This window comes from Erpetoichthys calabaricus, chromosome 10 (genome assembly GCF_900747795.2).
Source record: "Erpetoichthys calabaricus chromosome 10, fErpCal1.3, whole genome shotgun sequence".
In the NCBI taxonomy this organism is placed as follows: domain Eukaryota; kingdom Metazoa; phylum Chordata; class Cladistia; order Polypteriformes; family Polypteridae; genus Erpetoichthys; species Erpetoichthys calabaricus.
The window spans coordinates 20,499,025-20,516,052 of record NC_041403.2 but is presented as its reverse complement, the minus strand read 5'-3'; the positions used below and the strand labels follow the sequence as shown (position 1 = coordinate 20,516,052).

The window sequence follows — 17,028 nt, the reverse complement described above, 5'->3', positions numbered from 1 at the left end:
CAGCACTGACTTAGCCCCCCTTTACATCAACGGCGAGTGTGTGAAGAGGGTCCATACCTTCCGGTTTCTTGGCGTCCTTATCTCCGCTGACATCTCCTGGACAGACAACATCACAGCAGTCATCAAGAAGGCTCAACAGTGGTTACACTTCCTGAGGGTCCTCAGAAAGCACAACCTGGACTCCAGCCTGCTTACTGACCTTCTACCGCTCGTCCATTGAGAGCCTGCTGACGTATTGTATCACAGTATGGTACGGCAGCTGCACCATGGCAGACAGGGAGAGGCTTCAGTGAGTAGTAAAGGCAGCACAGAAGATCATCGGCTGCCCTCTTCCCCTCCTTGATGGACATTTACACCTCCCGCTGCCTCAGCAGAGCAAAAAACATCATCAAGGACAGCTCCCACCCTGGCTCTGATCTGTTTGACCTGCTGCCCTCAGGGAAGCGTTACAGGTGCATCACAACAAGTACAAACAGACTCAAGAACAGTTTTTTCCCAAAAGCCATAACCATTCTAAACTCGCACATGCACTGACTACACAGTCTAACCCCCCAACCCCTAGACTTCCTTCTATCCATCAACTGTGCAATATCCAATATCTAAATGGTACTGATAATAACTGTGTAATATCTGTATACTGTACAATATCATTACTCTCAGGGTCCAACATCCACTACTCACTGCACATGATCATCATTATTGTGCAATATTTAAATTATGTGCAATAACCCAATAGTGCCATAGTTATTTATTCTTTCCAGTATTTAAATAATGTGCAATAACTCGATTTAGTTATTATTCTTTCCATTTGTATATAGCGTCGCAGAACTTTTTTTGCAACTTTTTGCACCATTTGTTTATTTGTTTATTTACTTGTTGTGTTCTACATATATGTCTGCACTGAAAGGAGCTGCTTTTAATCTCATTGAACATGTGTATAGTGACAATAAAAGGCATTCTAATTCTAATAGATTGGTTATTCGTTCATTTGTAGGGTGGCATATTGACATGATGGCAACATTCTTCGTTAATATGAGGGATTCACTGGCCTTATACTAAATATGTAATATCAAGAGAAATGTGTCTCAGTTAAGTCACCTAGTGTCCACTCCAAAGTGACATTTTGTTAGTCGGTCACATTGCAGAGATGAAATAACACTTTAGTGATACTTTGTAAGCGTTATGAAACCCAAAGAAGCCTTTGTTAAGGTCTTGTTACATAAAAGTAAATGAGTAATAGATGCATTTTTGTACCGGTAGTACCTAAAGTGCTACCAAAGATCAACTATGGTGAACATCTAAGGAAAGAACTGAACCAGGCAGACCCCTTCAGACCTGACCCAGCTGGAGCAGTTTGCTCAGGATGAGTGGGCCAAACAACCTGTGGACAGCGGCAGAAGACTCATGGAGAGCTCCAGGAATCGCTTGTGTGCAGTGAATGGAAACTCTAAAGGTTGTGCAACAAAAATATTAGGTTAAGGGTCCCATTTTTTTGGCCATGCCATTTTCAGTTATGTTATTGTTTGAAATATTCTGTTGAATCAAAACTCTGAAGTCTGACTTTTGTTAAATACAGAATATGTGTAAACAATGATGAGTGCCAATTACTTTGGTCAGTTTCAAGTGATTTCAGAGACAGTTGTTAGCTCTTCTTTTTTTCGTGGAGGGATACCAATAAATTTGGTAGGATCTGTGGTGCCAGATTTTCATATAGCAAAGCAGGCAAGGACAAATGAGTATTTGTCAGTATACAGGGTGTCCATAAAGTCTGTGTGCAATTTAAAATACAGTGGAACCTCGGGTCACGAATGTCTCGGACCACGTACAAATCGGGTTACGACCAAAAAGTTTGCCAAACTTTTGCATCTGTTCACGACAACACACTCGGGTGACGAACAAGCCAGTTTCCCTTCTGGTTCGTACACGCCGATGATTTCCGTACGTGTTCAGTCTCTCCTTGTGCATTCCCTGTGTAGCGAGCGCAAGAGAGCGCGCGCAAAGGAGTGAGAGCGCGCGAGTGAGTGAGTGAGTGAGTGAGCGAGCGAGAGAAGAAGAAGTAAACATTTAGTTTACTATTACACAGTGCATTCTATGGTATAAGTAACTATTTTTGCGCTTAAAAATCTTAAAAATTATATATATTTACATACATCTCGTAAGGTCCGGAACGGATTAATTGTATTTACATACAATCCTATGGGGGAAATTACTTCGGGTCATGGCCAAATCGGGTTACGACCAGAGTTCTGGAACGAATTACGGTCGTGACCCGAGGTTCCACTATAGTTGTAACTTTGTAAGTATATGTGACAGAAAGATTCTGTAAAAAGGATTAGAAAGAAGAAACACTTACATTTTTTTGTTGTTCTTGTTAATTTTCAACATGTCCACCATCATTACTAATACAAAGGGTAATACGATTCTGTAGTTCTCAGAAAACATTTTCTAGCTGATTTTCAGTAATAAAAGCAATCACATCAGTTATCCTTGCTTACAAGTCTTCTAAAGATCAAGGTTTGGTTGAATAAACATTAATTTCCACATGTCCCCATAAAAAGAAATCCAATGGAGTCAAATCTGGCAAACGTGGAGGCCAAGAAAATGGTCCACCTCTTCCAATCCATCTGTTAGGGAATTTCTCATGTAGAAACTGTCAAACATGCAAAGCATAGTGACAAGGAGCACCATCTTGTTGAAACACTGTATTCTCTATCAGTCCTAATTGTTCAAGTTGGGGAATAAAGTAATTTTGCAGCATTTCTAAATAACTATCACCATTAACAACACGCCCTTCAAAAAAGAATGGCCCTATGACTCGATTTTTTTCCCAAAGCACACCACACGTTAACTTTGGGAGAATCTCTTCCATGTCTAACAGACTCATGTGGATTTTCAGTTCCCTAAATACGGCAAAAGTAAAACTTCTAATGACAAAAAAAACTAGATACATCAAGCTTTCTAATCCTTTTTTTACGAATTCTTTCTATTACATATACTTACAAAGTTACAACTATTTTAAATTGCACACGGACTTTATGGACACCCTGTATACAGGTGAAATGGCAGCTGTGGTATTAGCTTTACAGTGGATGGAGGAGGTGAGGCAGCTGAATATTAGCCGATTCCAATTCAACATTTTAGAGTTTGACAAATGTTTATTCAGAAGCTAAACCAGGTATATTGTATGAAGGTTGGTGGCAGGATTGGCACTCCAGCCACAGTAAAAAAACTTGCGCTGTCCCACTCCATTTGTACTAGTTTGGTGCTGAGTTGTCACAAATTGCACGGCTGCACTCGGGTCCTAATCTGGGATCCTGAGGTGGTCCGTCGTGTGCTGGATGCGGCGACGTGCTGTATCAGTGCAGGCTCCCAACCTTTCTCTCTCTCTCTTTCTTTTAAATACCGTCCAGTCGTTTTATATCAAAAAGATTTGTATAGCAGAGTTATAGGATGGTTCAGTGGGCATCATTAATTCCTAACCTGAGTTGGTTCATCGTGTGGTGGGTGCTATTTAGGATTAAAATGATGGGACTTTATGGATGTTTCCTGTGGATTCCTGCACTTGTTGGTGTGGTGGGCATGAGCAAGCAGATAAAAAACAACATCAAGGGTGGAGGTGAACATGCACATATGGTAAAGGAGAAATGAAAAGCATTATTAAAATTGAACAGTTGTGGGTTCTTCTTTTTTCATGAAGGGGTACCAGCAAATCTCTCCAGTAATATACATTACTGTTTATGCAAAAAAAAAAAAAAAAGAAATTCTGACTTGAGCATTAGGAAATGAGCAATGAACAGCCATGGGCAGGCCTTGGAATTGCATGCAACACAGAACAGAGTTTTGAATTATTTAGTCTTAGCCCTGACTTTAGAAACTTATGTGGAAAATGACCACATTATTAAAAGTGTGCAGTAAGGTTCCACAAATAAAACATTTTCATTACATTACTTTACATTTCTATGAAGTCAATAGACGGATTGGAAGAGCATCCGGGGGTCATGAGGTCACTGGAAAAGGGTGTGTGACGCTCCAGATATCTCTGCAAGAGGACAAAGGTCCAAGTCTTTAGAGTCCTGGTGCTCCTTGTTTTGCTATATGTTTGCGAGACAAGGATGCTATCCAGTGACCTGAGATGAAGACTGGACTCCTTCGGTACTGTGTCTCTTCGGAGAATCCTTGGGTACCACTGGTTTGACTTTGTGTCGAATGAGCAGTTGCTCATGGAGTACCGAATGAGGCACATTACCTGCACTGTGAGGGCAGGTCAGTTATGGCACTACGGCCATTTGGCATGATTCCCCAAGGGTGAACCGACTCACAGGACCCTCATTGTTGAGGACCCGAGTGGCTGGACAAGGCCAAGGGGACGTCCACGTAACACCTGGCTGTGGCAGATAGATGGTCATTTCGAGGGGGTGGGACTGGACAGTGTGTCTGCTTGGGGGGTTGCCAACTGGGATCTTGAACTGTTTCGTTGTGTGGTGGGTGCTATATCAGTGCGTGCTCCCCAACCTGACCTGACCTGACTAATCACAGAGGAATTTCTGTTTGAAGGAAATAAAATGACACTGCAGGCATGTTTTCATTGTGCTAGAGAAGTCCACAAACCACCACACCTTAACAGCTTGATATCCTGTCCTGTGCTTTCTCACAATTGATGACTATTCTATGTGAAATGTCATTCCCACACACACCCCACACCTTCTTCCTTCTAGAGACGGTCACTTAGTTATATAAATACTATGTCTTAGTAATGGCGTGAGTAGCCATATTGCCGATATTCCTCTTTTTCATAAACCTTTTTGCAGTCTGGCATATCTGTTAGGGTATTAGACTCTAAATAAGGTTTAGCAGCTCAGCTGGCACCACTCAGTTAGCTGTGCGGCACCAAGTCCTTGCATTGCTAGCACCAGGGTTGTCTAAATATGGATACAGTTGTCTTGTATGCCATTTGGATTAACATGCCAAGCAGCTGTAGCAAGTGTGCTTTCTTCCTTCAAATGCCTCCTTGATATTAGCTTTCTAGGAGCCTCAGTAAGAATACTTTTCCCTGTCCGTGTCATTAGCCAGACGAAAATGGTGTACCCTTTTACTCGACCCATTTTATAAATTGATTTATGACAGAACCAATGTGCCTTAACATCCCATAGTGGTTTTGAAACATTTATCAAAAAGTCAATTCAATAACCTTTGCAGTGGCAGGTTAAGACAGCAAAATGTAAGATACACTGGGGTGGGTGGCATGCTGTCAAACTTTTAGAGAGTTTCGATCACGGTGTTTAAGGTTTGGGCTCGGGGCTCCTATTGGATAATTTCATTTAAGAATTACAAGGGGGCTTTGCCCCCTGATCACTTTGCTCAAAAATGCACCCCAAGGAGAAGTGGTTGCTCCTCCTAAACCCCCTCTTAAACGTTGATACAATGGGTAGTTTTATTTATTTATTTATTTATTTACCTCCTCTTTGCTCGATCAGCTGCTGGCTTGTTGCTGCTGCGATACTGTGTGATCTGCATTTCAGGAGGCACACTTCTGTCATATCACCTATGTCCATATATTCTACCTCTTTTCACTTTTACCTTTTCATCAATATCGCATTGAATTTTGATTTTGTGTTTGGAAGTACATCGTGACAACACAATGTATAACTGCCCGTGAGTGAATACCGTTTCTTTTTCTCTACAAGAAATGTGTCTGACAACATTCACACAAATGAGAAATGATTTCACTTGCGGGATTTCTCTTTCACCAAACAACAAATCTTTTAATTCTCACGGATACGCCTCTTCACTGGGAAGAAACACTACTTTTCCCTGATGGCAACACGAATTAGACGATCTACAATACTCCGACATAAAGTTTAAATCTGAACAATATATTCAATCTCTTTTCGCTGTTCTGTATATTCCACCAAGTAATAATTTCAGTTTGTTTGCGCTAATGTGATCTTTACTATCATTTTTTTGAGACTTTCCAATTTTGTACTTCCATTATCTCTAACCTGCTCTGCATGTGTATCGCATCAGCGTTTTTGAATTCTTTACGACGTTCTACTTTGTCATCTACTCTTTGTTTTATTTCCGGCCCCGGGCCTGGTTAAATCTCTTGGCACAAAGTATTGTCTCACGGGACTTGAAAGTATCTCTCTGAAAAAGTCACGTCTCATCTCAGACTAAAAAGTCTCGTCTCGTCCCAGGATTTTTTTTATTATAATAGAGAGATTTAATTTTTTAAGATTTTTAATATTTTAAGACTTTGCCTTTATTTCTTGTTTTACATGATTTTTTTTTTCTCATTCCACTGAGGAAGTTTATAAAAGTAGACACCCTCTTGCCATTTAAAGAAAAATAATCAATCTTAATGTTCCCCTTTAATAGAGTTGTCTTTCAGGTGGTCATTGCAATATTTAATGTTAAAAATGTTAACAATTTATCGCAATATTATGCTCGTGATAAGAATCAAAACCACCATTACAATGCAGGTCAGCCAACAAATAGCCGCTATGAGGTAATAATGGTGACAGCATGCGTGATTCTGCCAGGCAGCACAAAGTGAACATAGGTTCTGGATGATTTCTTGGCCAAGAGCTGAGACTCTGCTCAGAGGGCACACTTTGAATTTTAAGGATGGAAATCGGATCCTTGCAGGTGGCTTGGATGAAGGAGGTGACAAAACTGTCTTCAGCTCAGTTGGGTTCTCCAGAGTTCTCTTCTTGAATATTTTCACTGTGACCGATTTGCACTTTGGACATCTTGGACAAGGTGAGTTTGTTTCTTCAGAAACCTAATGGTGCAGAGTAAAACAGAAAACAAAACAGCAGATATCAGTTTTAGTATCATATTAGGTGAGGGTCCTTCACATTTCCAAGTGATTATTTTGCTGAGAGTAATTTACTACATCGAAATGAAGAGTATAATCGTTCCCATGCTCTAAAACTTGGATCAGCAGTCGGTTAAGTGAATTCCTAAGGGCTGGTCAGAGGTGAGGATTAAACAGAGAGCCCTGTGTTACAGTCCAGCATTTGGCCAATAGGGGGTGGTACTGCCTATCAAACCTTTTGTCCTATAGCCCCTTTCCATTATGGGTGGTGTGGTAGTTAATGCTGCTGCTTTATTGATTCATGATTCAGGGTTCAAATCCCACCCCTGTTGCTGTGTTCCTTTGTGCATTTCTCCAGGTTCTCCAGTTTTCCTCTCACATGCAAAAGATACGTAATTGGGTCGAGACGCACCTGCATGTGAGGGTGTGATCTTTCTCAATTGCTTCATCAGCTTCCTGTGGTGCGTGATTGAGATGCTGCACCCACGGAGCCATATAAGTACGAGTCGATACAGAAGAAGAGAGAGATGGAAAAGAAGAAATGAAAGAAATGGAGGAAGAGAGCAAGAGCAGCATTGGGGAAGAGAGAGAGAGAATGAGAATGTTTTTATGAATTATTTATTTATTGATCTTTGAGATGATGCCTGTCCATCAAGGGGCATGTGCTCCTTAAACTCCGCGGTAGATACACAAAGGGGCACCGTTTGTGCTACTGAAGGGGCGCATGTTCCAGACAATAAGAGGGACCAACAGTCATCAAAGTCTAACAATACTGAGTGGGCCTGTTTATGAAAGTAAAAGTGTGCACAATGTCGTACTACTTAAAGTCTGTGGTATATACACAAAGGGGCACCGTTTGTGCTACTGAAGGGGCGCATCCCTCTGGACACTGAGAGACCAACAGTCCTCAGACTCTAATTATAACTAAGTTGGCTCTGTTACCCACTGGGAGCCATTTATACAAGTAAAAGTGAGCATGCATCATACAACACGGGGCACGTGCTACTTAAAGTCTGTAGTATATATCAAAGGTTTGTGCTACTGAAGGGGTGCGTGCTCCAGACAGTGAGAGGGACCAACAGTCAAAAAACTCTATTAATGATACTGAGCAGGCATTGTTTATGAAAGTAAAAGTGCGCACAATGCCATACACCAAGAGCCATGTGCTCCTTAAACTCTGCAGTATATACACAAAGGGGTACCGTTTGCGCTACTGTAGGGGAGCGTGTTCCAGAGACTGAGAGGGAAACTCTAGTGATACTGAGTGGGCTCTGTTACCCAGTGGGAGCCATTTATACAAGTAAAAGTGAGCATGCGCCATACACCAAGGGGCACGTGCTACTTAAAGTCTGTAGTATATATCAAAGGAGCGCGGTTTGTGCTACTTAAGGGGAGTGTGCTTCAGACACTGAGAGGGACCAACAGTCATCAAACTCTAGTGATACGGTGGGGGCGTTGTTTATGAAAGTAGAAGTGCGCACACTCCATACATCAAGGGGCATATACTACTTAAAGTCTGTGGTATATAACAAAGGGGCACTGTTTGTGCTACTGAAAGGGTGCGTGCTTCAGACACCAAGGGGGACAGATCATTGAACTGTGATGATACTGAGTGGGGACTGTTTCCCACTGGGAGCCATTCATAAAAGTTAAAGTGTGCACGCTTGGTACACCAAGGGGCACGTGATCCTTAAAGTCTGCAGTACAGTATATACTCAAAGGGGCACATGCTCTGGGCACCGAGGGGGATTAGGTAATAAAATTCTGATGATATTGAGTGGGCACTGTTACCAACTGGGTGCCATTTATAAAAGTTAAAGTTTGAATGCTTCGTACACCAAGGGGCACAGATCCTTAAAGTCTGTGGTATATACTCAAAGGAGAGCCGTTTGTCCTCCTGAAGGGGTGCTTCCTCTGAACACAGACAAAAATTCCTAATCCCCCCCCAAAGGTCAATGAAGTGTAATAATACTGACTCTCCACTATGGACAATGAGTGGCAATGTCTGTCCACCCCCCATAGAGCTTCAAATGGACTTGGACTGGCACTGCTGGAGAGGTCCTCCCTAAATACCCCAATAGGGCTGCCCATCAGGACTACAGCTCCCATGTTGCTGTGCAGGTGTACAAATGGCAACTCCAACAGAGGGATGCTGCCTTCCAGTGTACTGGGCTAAAACATGGCCCCGTGAAGCAGTCTGCCTCTATCCTTCTGTTCTTATGGCTCCCCGGCTGGGATGCCCACCCTTCCATGACCTTCCCTTATAAAGGCTTCCCAATCAAGTAAAGAAAACTCTACCCCAGCCAGGATGCCAGCCAACCCGTGTCATCTGTGGCACTACATATAATAAGATAACTTAGAACGTCCATGACGATGAAATTACTCCTTCACTGAAATCCCCCCAAGCCTTTAAAATACACCCCCCAGGCCAATAACTCCTCCCATTTTTGTTACACTGGGGGAAGCTACTCCCCCTTCTTCCTCTTCTTCCATATTTTTCTGTCCTCGTCATCTTGTTCTGTTACACCCATCACCTGCATGTCCTCTCTCACCACATCTATAAACCTTCTCTTAGGCCTTCCTCTTTTCCTCTTACCTGGCAGCTCTATCCTTAGCATCCTTCTCCCAATATACCCAACATGTCTCCTCTGCACATGTCCAAACCAACGCAATCTCGCCTCTCTGACTTTGTCTCCCAACCGTCCAGCTTGAGCTGACCCTCTAATGTCTTCAGTTCTAATCCTGTCCATCCTCGTCACCCCCAGTGCAAATCTTAGCATCTTTAACTTTGCCACCTCCAGCTCTGTCTCCTGCTTTCTGGTCAGTGCCACCGTCTCCAACCCATATAACATAGCTGGTCTCACTACCATCCTGTAGACCTTCCCTTTCACTCTTGCTGATATCCGTCTGTCACAAATCACTCCTGACACTCTTCTCCACCCATTCCACCCTGCCTGCACTCTCTTTGTCACTTCTCTTCCACAATCCCCATTACTCTGTACTGTTGATCCCAAGTATTTAAACTCATCCACCTTCACCAACTCTACTCCCTGCATGCTCACCATTCCACTGACCTCCCTCTCATTTACACACATGTATTCTGTCTTGTTCCTACTGACCTTCATTCCTCTCCTCTCTAGAGCATATCTCCACCTCTCCAGGGTCTCCTCAACCTGCTCCTTACTATCGCTACAGATCATAATGTCATCAGCAAACATCATAGTCCATGGGGACTCCTGTCTAATCTCGTCTGTCAACCTGTCCATCACTATTGCAAATAAGAAAGGGCTCAGAGCCGATCCCTGATGTAATCCCACCTCCAACTTGAATGCATCCGTCATTCCTACCGCAGACCTCACCACTGTCACACGTCCCTTCTACATACAGTATCCTGTACAACTCTTCTCTGCTACTCCCGACTTCCTCATACAATACTAATACAATACTCCCCCATCACCCACAAATGAAATTCAGGCCCTAAAATTTGGCAAATTTTGCTGTTTGATTATATTGCCAGAGGACAGTCAATTGGGTTTGAAAGTCCCGGGATGGGTGGATGTTTGTAAGTTTCATTGCACATCTGATGCACCCTCCACACTTTGACAAGTGAAAAAAAATGATCATCCCATAAGTATATTTACTATTACTGTATCAAAACTACAATACTAATTAAATGGGGATACAGACCCCATAAAATTGAAACGTACCTTAGACAGCTGCTGTTTTTTCTGTGCGGTCTGACAAGAGTGGCAACCTGCAAAAAAGATTTTTTTTTTTTAAAGTATCTTAGTTATTGTCCCCTTTCAGATTTTTTAGTAAATTTCGAACCTATCTTAATACCCCATGCATATTTCACCATTTCATTTGACTATTTGTAGATAATCGGTAGCAGTGTAACACGTGTGCAGGAGGTGTGGGCCCCATGATGTTAAAATGCCAAACCTGTTACCAAAAGCCGAATGTTTTCTTCTTCATCAATGACTGTGTGATCATCAAAGACACCCTTAATCTGCAAGATTGAAAATCCTTGTACTGCATTAAAGGAATACCCCACCCAAAAATAACCTTTTTTATGTTATTTACTCCATGTAGTGTGTAGAGTTGGCCAAAAAAAATTAATCTTATCTTTTTGTGGAGAAAGGAAATAACAAAGTTACTGATTGAATGGGACCCAATGGTGACCAAGCACTGGACAGCACAAACAATTTTTGCCATTACTTGTGTCTCATAATCCATGTCAAGTCAAGTTGCTTTTATTGTCACTTAACATGAATGTACAAGTAAGGCCCGTAGTAGTAGATCAATATTTACACAGTAGGTTATGTAATTTTCTAACCCACTTACTCCAGACCAGGGTCACAAGGGGGCTGGAGCCTATCCCAGCATGCATAGGGTGCAAGGCAGGAGCAAACCCTGGACAGGGTGCCAGTCCATCGTACGGCAAACACACACAAGACCCAATTTAGCGTTGCCAATTCACCTAACCTGCATGTCTTTGGATAGTGGGAGGACATCCATGCAGACACAGGGAGAACATGCAAACTCCACATAGGGAGGACATGGGGTGCCAAGCCTGTTCTCCTTACTGCCAAGCAACAACGCTACTACTGCACCACCGTGATGCCCTATGCAAATATCTTTCTGTAAAACTTATATTTTTTAGTAAGACTCCTATCTTAAAATGGACAGGAAGCTTTTTGGAGACATCTGAATATTTCAGTTGTATTTTGATATGCCAAAATCATACTCAGATATGTTGACAGGTATTTTGACATGATCGCTAGACCATTTTCAGGTGTCTCACATGCATTCCATGATATCCTGAAGGAATAGGCAGTCCTACTAAATATACAGGATTTTACAGAAAGCCTTTTTGATATGTCTTAAATTCAAAAATAGGTATCTTAAAGCATCTTACTGTGCTATTATAAGGTATCTGGAAGTGTATCTGAGATCTGTTCTTCAGATGAGATGTAAATCTGAGGTCCTGACTCTGTGTGGTCATAAAAGATCCCTGGGCATCCTTGATAAAGGGCCGGGTGTACCCCGATGTCCTGGCTAAATTGCCCACAATGGCCTAGTCATTCTGGTCCTCTAATCATCTCATGTCTCTAATTGGCTGTCTCACCACTTCACCACCTCATGGGTGGCTGCCGTCACAGCATTCAGGTGGATGACAACATTAGTGGTGGTTGAAGTGGCTCCTCACTCACTATGAAAAGCGCTTTGAGTAGTGAAAAAAGCACCATATCAATGTAAAGAATTATTATTATAATCTCTCAAAATGCAAGGACTCTTACGTCAAAAAAATCTTGAAATACAGTGAGATATCTTAAAACGCTTGTTGGATATCTTAGAAAGACTAGGTTGTCATTATAAGATATCTTGAAATGCATGTAAGAGATCTGGAAATGTATTTAACCTATCTTGAAATTGACACATTACTGGATATCTATAACTCATTTCAAAATCACCCAAAATGCAACTGAAGATGCCTTAAAATTCATTAACAGATCTTGATACGAGGGACGTTCAAAATGTTTCCACACTTTTTTTTAACTCTGTTTATTAAGGATTTCAAAAACAAATGACATCACTTTTCTGCATAGTCACTTTCCTTTGCGATGCAATTTTCCCAGCGTCGTACCAAGTTTTTAATGCTCAATCACCACTCCTCCCGCTTTCACCGTTTCCAACGAAAATATTAAAGAGCGGAAACTTTTTGAACATCCCTCGTAAATGATAATCTGGTTTGCTGACTTGCTCTTTAATCCTACTGCTTGGAATGACCTTACAGAATGGATGGATTGTTTTCTATTAGAACATTAGAAAATATTTTGATGAGAACAGGCCATTCAGCGCAACAAAGCTCACCAGTTCTATCTGTTTAATTCTTCCAAAATAACATCAAGTCAAGTTTTAATAAATAATAATAATAATACATTTATTTTGTAGGCACCTTTCTAAACAACTCAAGGACACCGAACAATAGATACAAAACAGTTTATAAACAAAACTAAAATACAAAAATTAAAATCAGACAGAGCAATTGTAATCAAAGAGGAAAAGCAGTCTTAAACAAATGAGTTTTAAGTTTAGATTTGAAAAGTGAGAATGATTCAATATTTCTAAGCTCAGATGGCAGTGAGTTCCAGAGCTGGGGAGCAGAGCAACTGAATGCTCTGCTCCCCATGGTGGTAAGACGGACAAAGGGGACAGTCAAGTGGATGGAGGAAAAGGATCTAAGGGTACGGAAGGGAAAGGCAACATGGAGGAGGTCAGACAGATATGGAGGGGCGAGGTTGTGGAGAGCCTTAAAAGTTAACAGGAGAATTTTGAATTGAATGCGGAACTTAACTGGAAGCCAATGAAGCTGCTGCAAAACGGGAGTGATATGGTGAAGAGAGGGGGTTCTAGTAATGATGCGGGCAGCTGAATTCTGGACCAGTTGAAGCTTATAAAAAGATTTGCAAGAAAGACCAAAGAACTGGGAATTGCAATAATCCAGAGGAGAAGTGACAAGGCTATGAACAAGGATAGCAGTGGTGTGGGGAGTGAGGGAGAGGGGGCGAATACGATTAATGTGACGCAAGTGGAAATAGGCAGACCGGGAGATGTTATTGGTGTGGGACTGAAAAGATAAAGTACTGTCAAGGGTGACAACTGTGGGGAAGGGGAGACAGAGGAATTATCAATAACAAATGAAAAATGATCAGTTTTGGATAATGTTGATTTTGTACCCTCAAGTCCTCCTGTCCGCCATACTACTTGGTCACTTATTCCAAGTGTCTATGACTTTCTGTATAAAGAAAAACTTCCTAATGTTTGTGCTAAATTCACCCATAACAAGTTTCCAACTGTGTCCCCGTGTTCTTCATGAGCTCATTTGTAAGTCACCATCTCGATCCACTGCACTAATTCCCTTCATCATTTTAAACGCTTCAATCATGTCTCTGCTTTGGTTAAACTGTAAAGGCTCAACTCTTTTAATCTTTCAACAACAACATTTATTTATATAGCACATTTTCATACAAGCAACGTAGCTCAAAGTGCTTTCATCATAATTCGTCCCCTGTAGCCCTGGAATCAGCCTCGTTGCTCTTCTCTGGATGTTTTCTAGTGCTAACTTTGTACTTTTTGTAGCCTGCAGACCCAAACTGCACACAGAACTCCAGATGAGGCCTCACCAGTGTGTTATAAAACTTGAGCAGAACCTCCTTGGACTTGTACTCTACACATTAAGGCGCTATATAACCTGACATGCTGTTAGCCTTCTTAATCGCTTCTGAACACTGTCTGGCAGTTGATTGTGTCAGGCCCACTATGACTCTTATATCCTTCTCATAAGGTGTCCTTTTGATTTTCCGATCGCCCATTGTGTATTTAAATGTAACATTTTTACTTCCTATGTGGAATCCTTTACATTAACCTCCATAAATTTCCCAAAAATCTGCCCAAGCTTATCTGCTGTCCAAGTCTCTCTGTAATGATTTAACAGATTTGAGATTATCGGTCAATCCACCTAACTTGGTATCATCGGCAAACTTGACCAGCTTGTTACTTATATCCATCCATTATTCTACCCGCTATATCCCAAAACAGGGTCACAGGGGTCTGATGGAGCCAATCCCAGCCAGCACAGGGCGCAAGGCAGGAACAAATCCCCAGGCAGGGCGCCGGCCCACCACAGGGCACACACCCACACACCAAGGACAATTTAGTATCGCCAATGCACTTAACCTGCATGTCTTTGGACTGTGGGAGGAAGCCCACACAGACATGGGGAGAACATGCAAACTCTATGCAGGGAGGACCCGGGAAGCGAACCCTGGTATCCTAACTGCGAGGCAGCAGCGCCACCCACTTTGCCACCATGCTGCCCCCTTGTTACTTACATCCATCCATCCATTTTCCAACCCGCTGAATCCGAACACAGGGTCACGGGGGTCTGCTCGAGCTAATCCCAGCCAACACAGGGCACAAGGCAGGGAACCAATCCTGGGCAGGGTGCCAACCCACCTTACATTCCAATTCAAATCATTTATAACTATTAAAAACAGAAGCAGCCTCAGCACTGACCCCTGTTGGACACCACTGTTAACATCACCCTCTGCTTTCTGTGTCTGAGCCAATTCTGCACACCCACCTACATGTAACACTTCTTTCAGTTTGAGGCCCACCCTTTCATGTGGCACTTTATCAAATGCTTAATGAAAGTCAAGATAAATAATATCATCTGCTCCACTCTGGTTGTACCCTTTTGTTGCTTCCTCAAAGAATTCCAGCATATTAGTGAAACACGACCTCCCTCGTCTGAACTCATGTTGACTGTTCCCTAAAGCCCCAGTACCTGCCATGTTTTCTTGGATAATTCCTCCCATTAATTTTCCTGTCATGCACATTAAGCTTACTGGCCCATAGATACTTGGATCGGCCTAGTCACCCTTTTTATATAACAGGATAGTATTTGCAAATTTCCAGTCCTTAAGAACTCCCCCAGTGTAGTGCAGTGACTTTCTAAAAATATGCAACATGGGTTTATTAAATACTATCTCCCTCATGTTTTATAGAATATTTTGCTGGCAATTTTAAAGTTTATGTGAGATGGATCTCATAATGTTGTTAAAATATTGCATTTAGAGCACTGCTGTCAATTTCAACTTGAAAGGATTTTTTTACAGTGAACTCACGTCATAAAATGAGTAACTCTTTGCACAGTACACACAAATGCCAGATTGCCACCTAGATTATATTCTCACCTTCCTGAAGTAAAACTTTATCTTCCACAGGGACCCTGGTCTTATCTTCAGAAGCGGCATCTACACCCAAAGACCTTGCTGGCAATGCCGACGGAGACGGCTCTTTCCATTCCTCTGGACGGCCATTGAGCCAGTGAGCCTCAACTAAGAATCTCCTCCAGTGGGTTTCTGATGAGATGTGGCCTAGCTGAGCCGTGCTGCTAGGGGCCTGGTCACTCAGGTGAAATCCCACTGGAATACCAGGCCTCCCGCCACTGAGGGAGTCAATGTCAAGCCCTGCGGCTGAGCAGGATAGGATTTTACTCTGTGGAAGCCCTGACGGTGGGCTCGGCTCATGTTTCAGGTCTTTCTGCTCACCATCAGCACTGTCCTTTCCGCTTTCATCCTTTCCATGAACGCAGTAACCTTTAAAGCTCCTTGGATGTATCCTGTTGTTGCATGGTCTCATATCAGGTTACACGTCTGCAGTTTTATTGATCACACTGCTGTGGAAATGGCCTATTTTTTTCTTCCGTGGTCCGTCTTCTTTCCTGTTAAGTGGGTACTGCTGCCTCAGCAGTATCTTGGACTGCACACAGTTTATCATTAGGGGAGAAGCTAAACTTGATCACTCCTGGCAGGTGCCACATTAAACTTTAATGAGCATTCGTCACTTAACACAGACGACCTGAAGGGGATTACAATGTGGCACCAGGTAGCAGCCACAGTCTGCGCCATTGCACTTCTGAAAAAGAACGATACGTCTCTTATACGTCTATTCAATTTAAATAGCGTCTTTGATAGTGGATATCATTCCAGAGCACAGGACTAACAAATAACAAAGACACCAAGGAACCCCACAATAGCCCCGAGTTCTACAGGTGTGCTGCTGTTTGAAATTTTATCCACTATGGGAGACATTCTGCTTAATTTTTTAACAATGTTTTTAATATCTTATGTAAAAAGTATAAACTGTACTAGAAGACATATCTGCTCCAGGAATTAAAAATCAATTTAGTGGATGACCAGTGAATTATTTAATTGATAAAATCATTATAATTAAATGAGTGAATACTGGACTGATTGAGTACTAGCTCAGTTCTTGAATGGTGAACTAAAAGAACTCAATGCGATGTTTACTGTATAGATCTCATTTAGGTTAATTTAAGTTAAAATGATCTCGTTTGCTGGTATTATGGAGCCCTTCTGGTTATATTGATACAAATCCCTTAGATGTCACATGTACAAGTGGTCCACTCCTACAAGTGCTTGGGGGTCCACATTAATGACAGGTTGGACTGGTTTTATGACACAGAGGAACTACTGAAGAAAAAGCAGCACTGGCTGTGCTGCCTTAGGAGATGGCATTCCGTTAATGTGGGAAGTGGCATCCTTCACATCTTCTACAACTCTGTGATGGCCAGTGCAGTGTGGTGTGCTGGGCTGGTGACATCACTTCAAGAGAGGCCCACT

General features: G+C 42.2%; 1 protein-coding gene across 1 annotated transcript; it reads right to left on the bottom strand.

The window, feature by feature from the left end:
• Positions 1-1,329: 1,329 nt before the first annotated feature.
• On the bottom strand, positions 1,330-16,638 carry LOC114658659 (uncharacterized). The gene is made up of 4 exons (XM_028810686.2): positions 15,577-16,638; positions 10,525-10,571; positions 6,609-6,781; positions 1,330-1,381 (listed from the first exon to the last, which is right to left on the bottom strand). Exons 1-4 carry the CDS (start codon positions 16,022-16,024, stop codon positions 1,330-1,332), a joined length of 720 nt encoding a protein of 239 aa, XP_028666519.2. The 5' UTR covers positions 16,025-16,638.
• Between the last annotated feature and the right edge of the window lie 390 nt (positions 16,639-17,028).

Excerpts from the sequence above, each read along its gene's own strand:
- LOC114658659 (XM_028810686.2), bottom strand. The coding sequence starts at position 16,024 with ATGAGACCATGCAACAACAGGATACATCCAAGGAGCTTTAAAGGTTAC. Across the intron at positions 10,572-15,576 it reads TAAAGTTTTACTTCAGGAAG|GTTGCCACTCTTGTCAGACC; the intron begins GTGAGAATATAA and ends TCTTTTTTGCAG. Across the intron at positions 1,382-6,608 it reads CCATCCTTAAAATTCAAAGT|GTTGTTTGGCCCACTCATCC; the intron begins GTGCCCTCTGAG and ends CGCTGTCCACAG.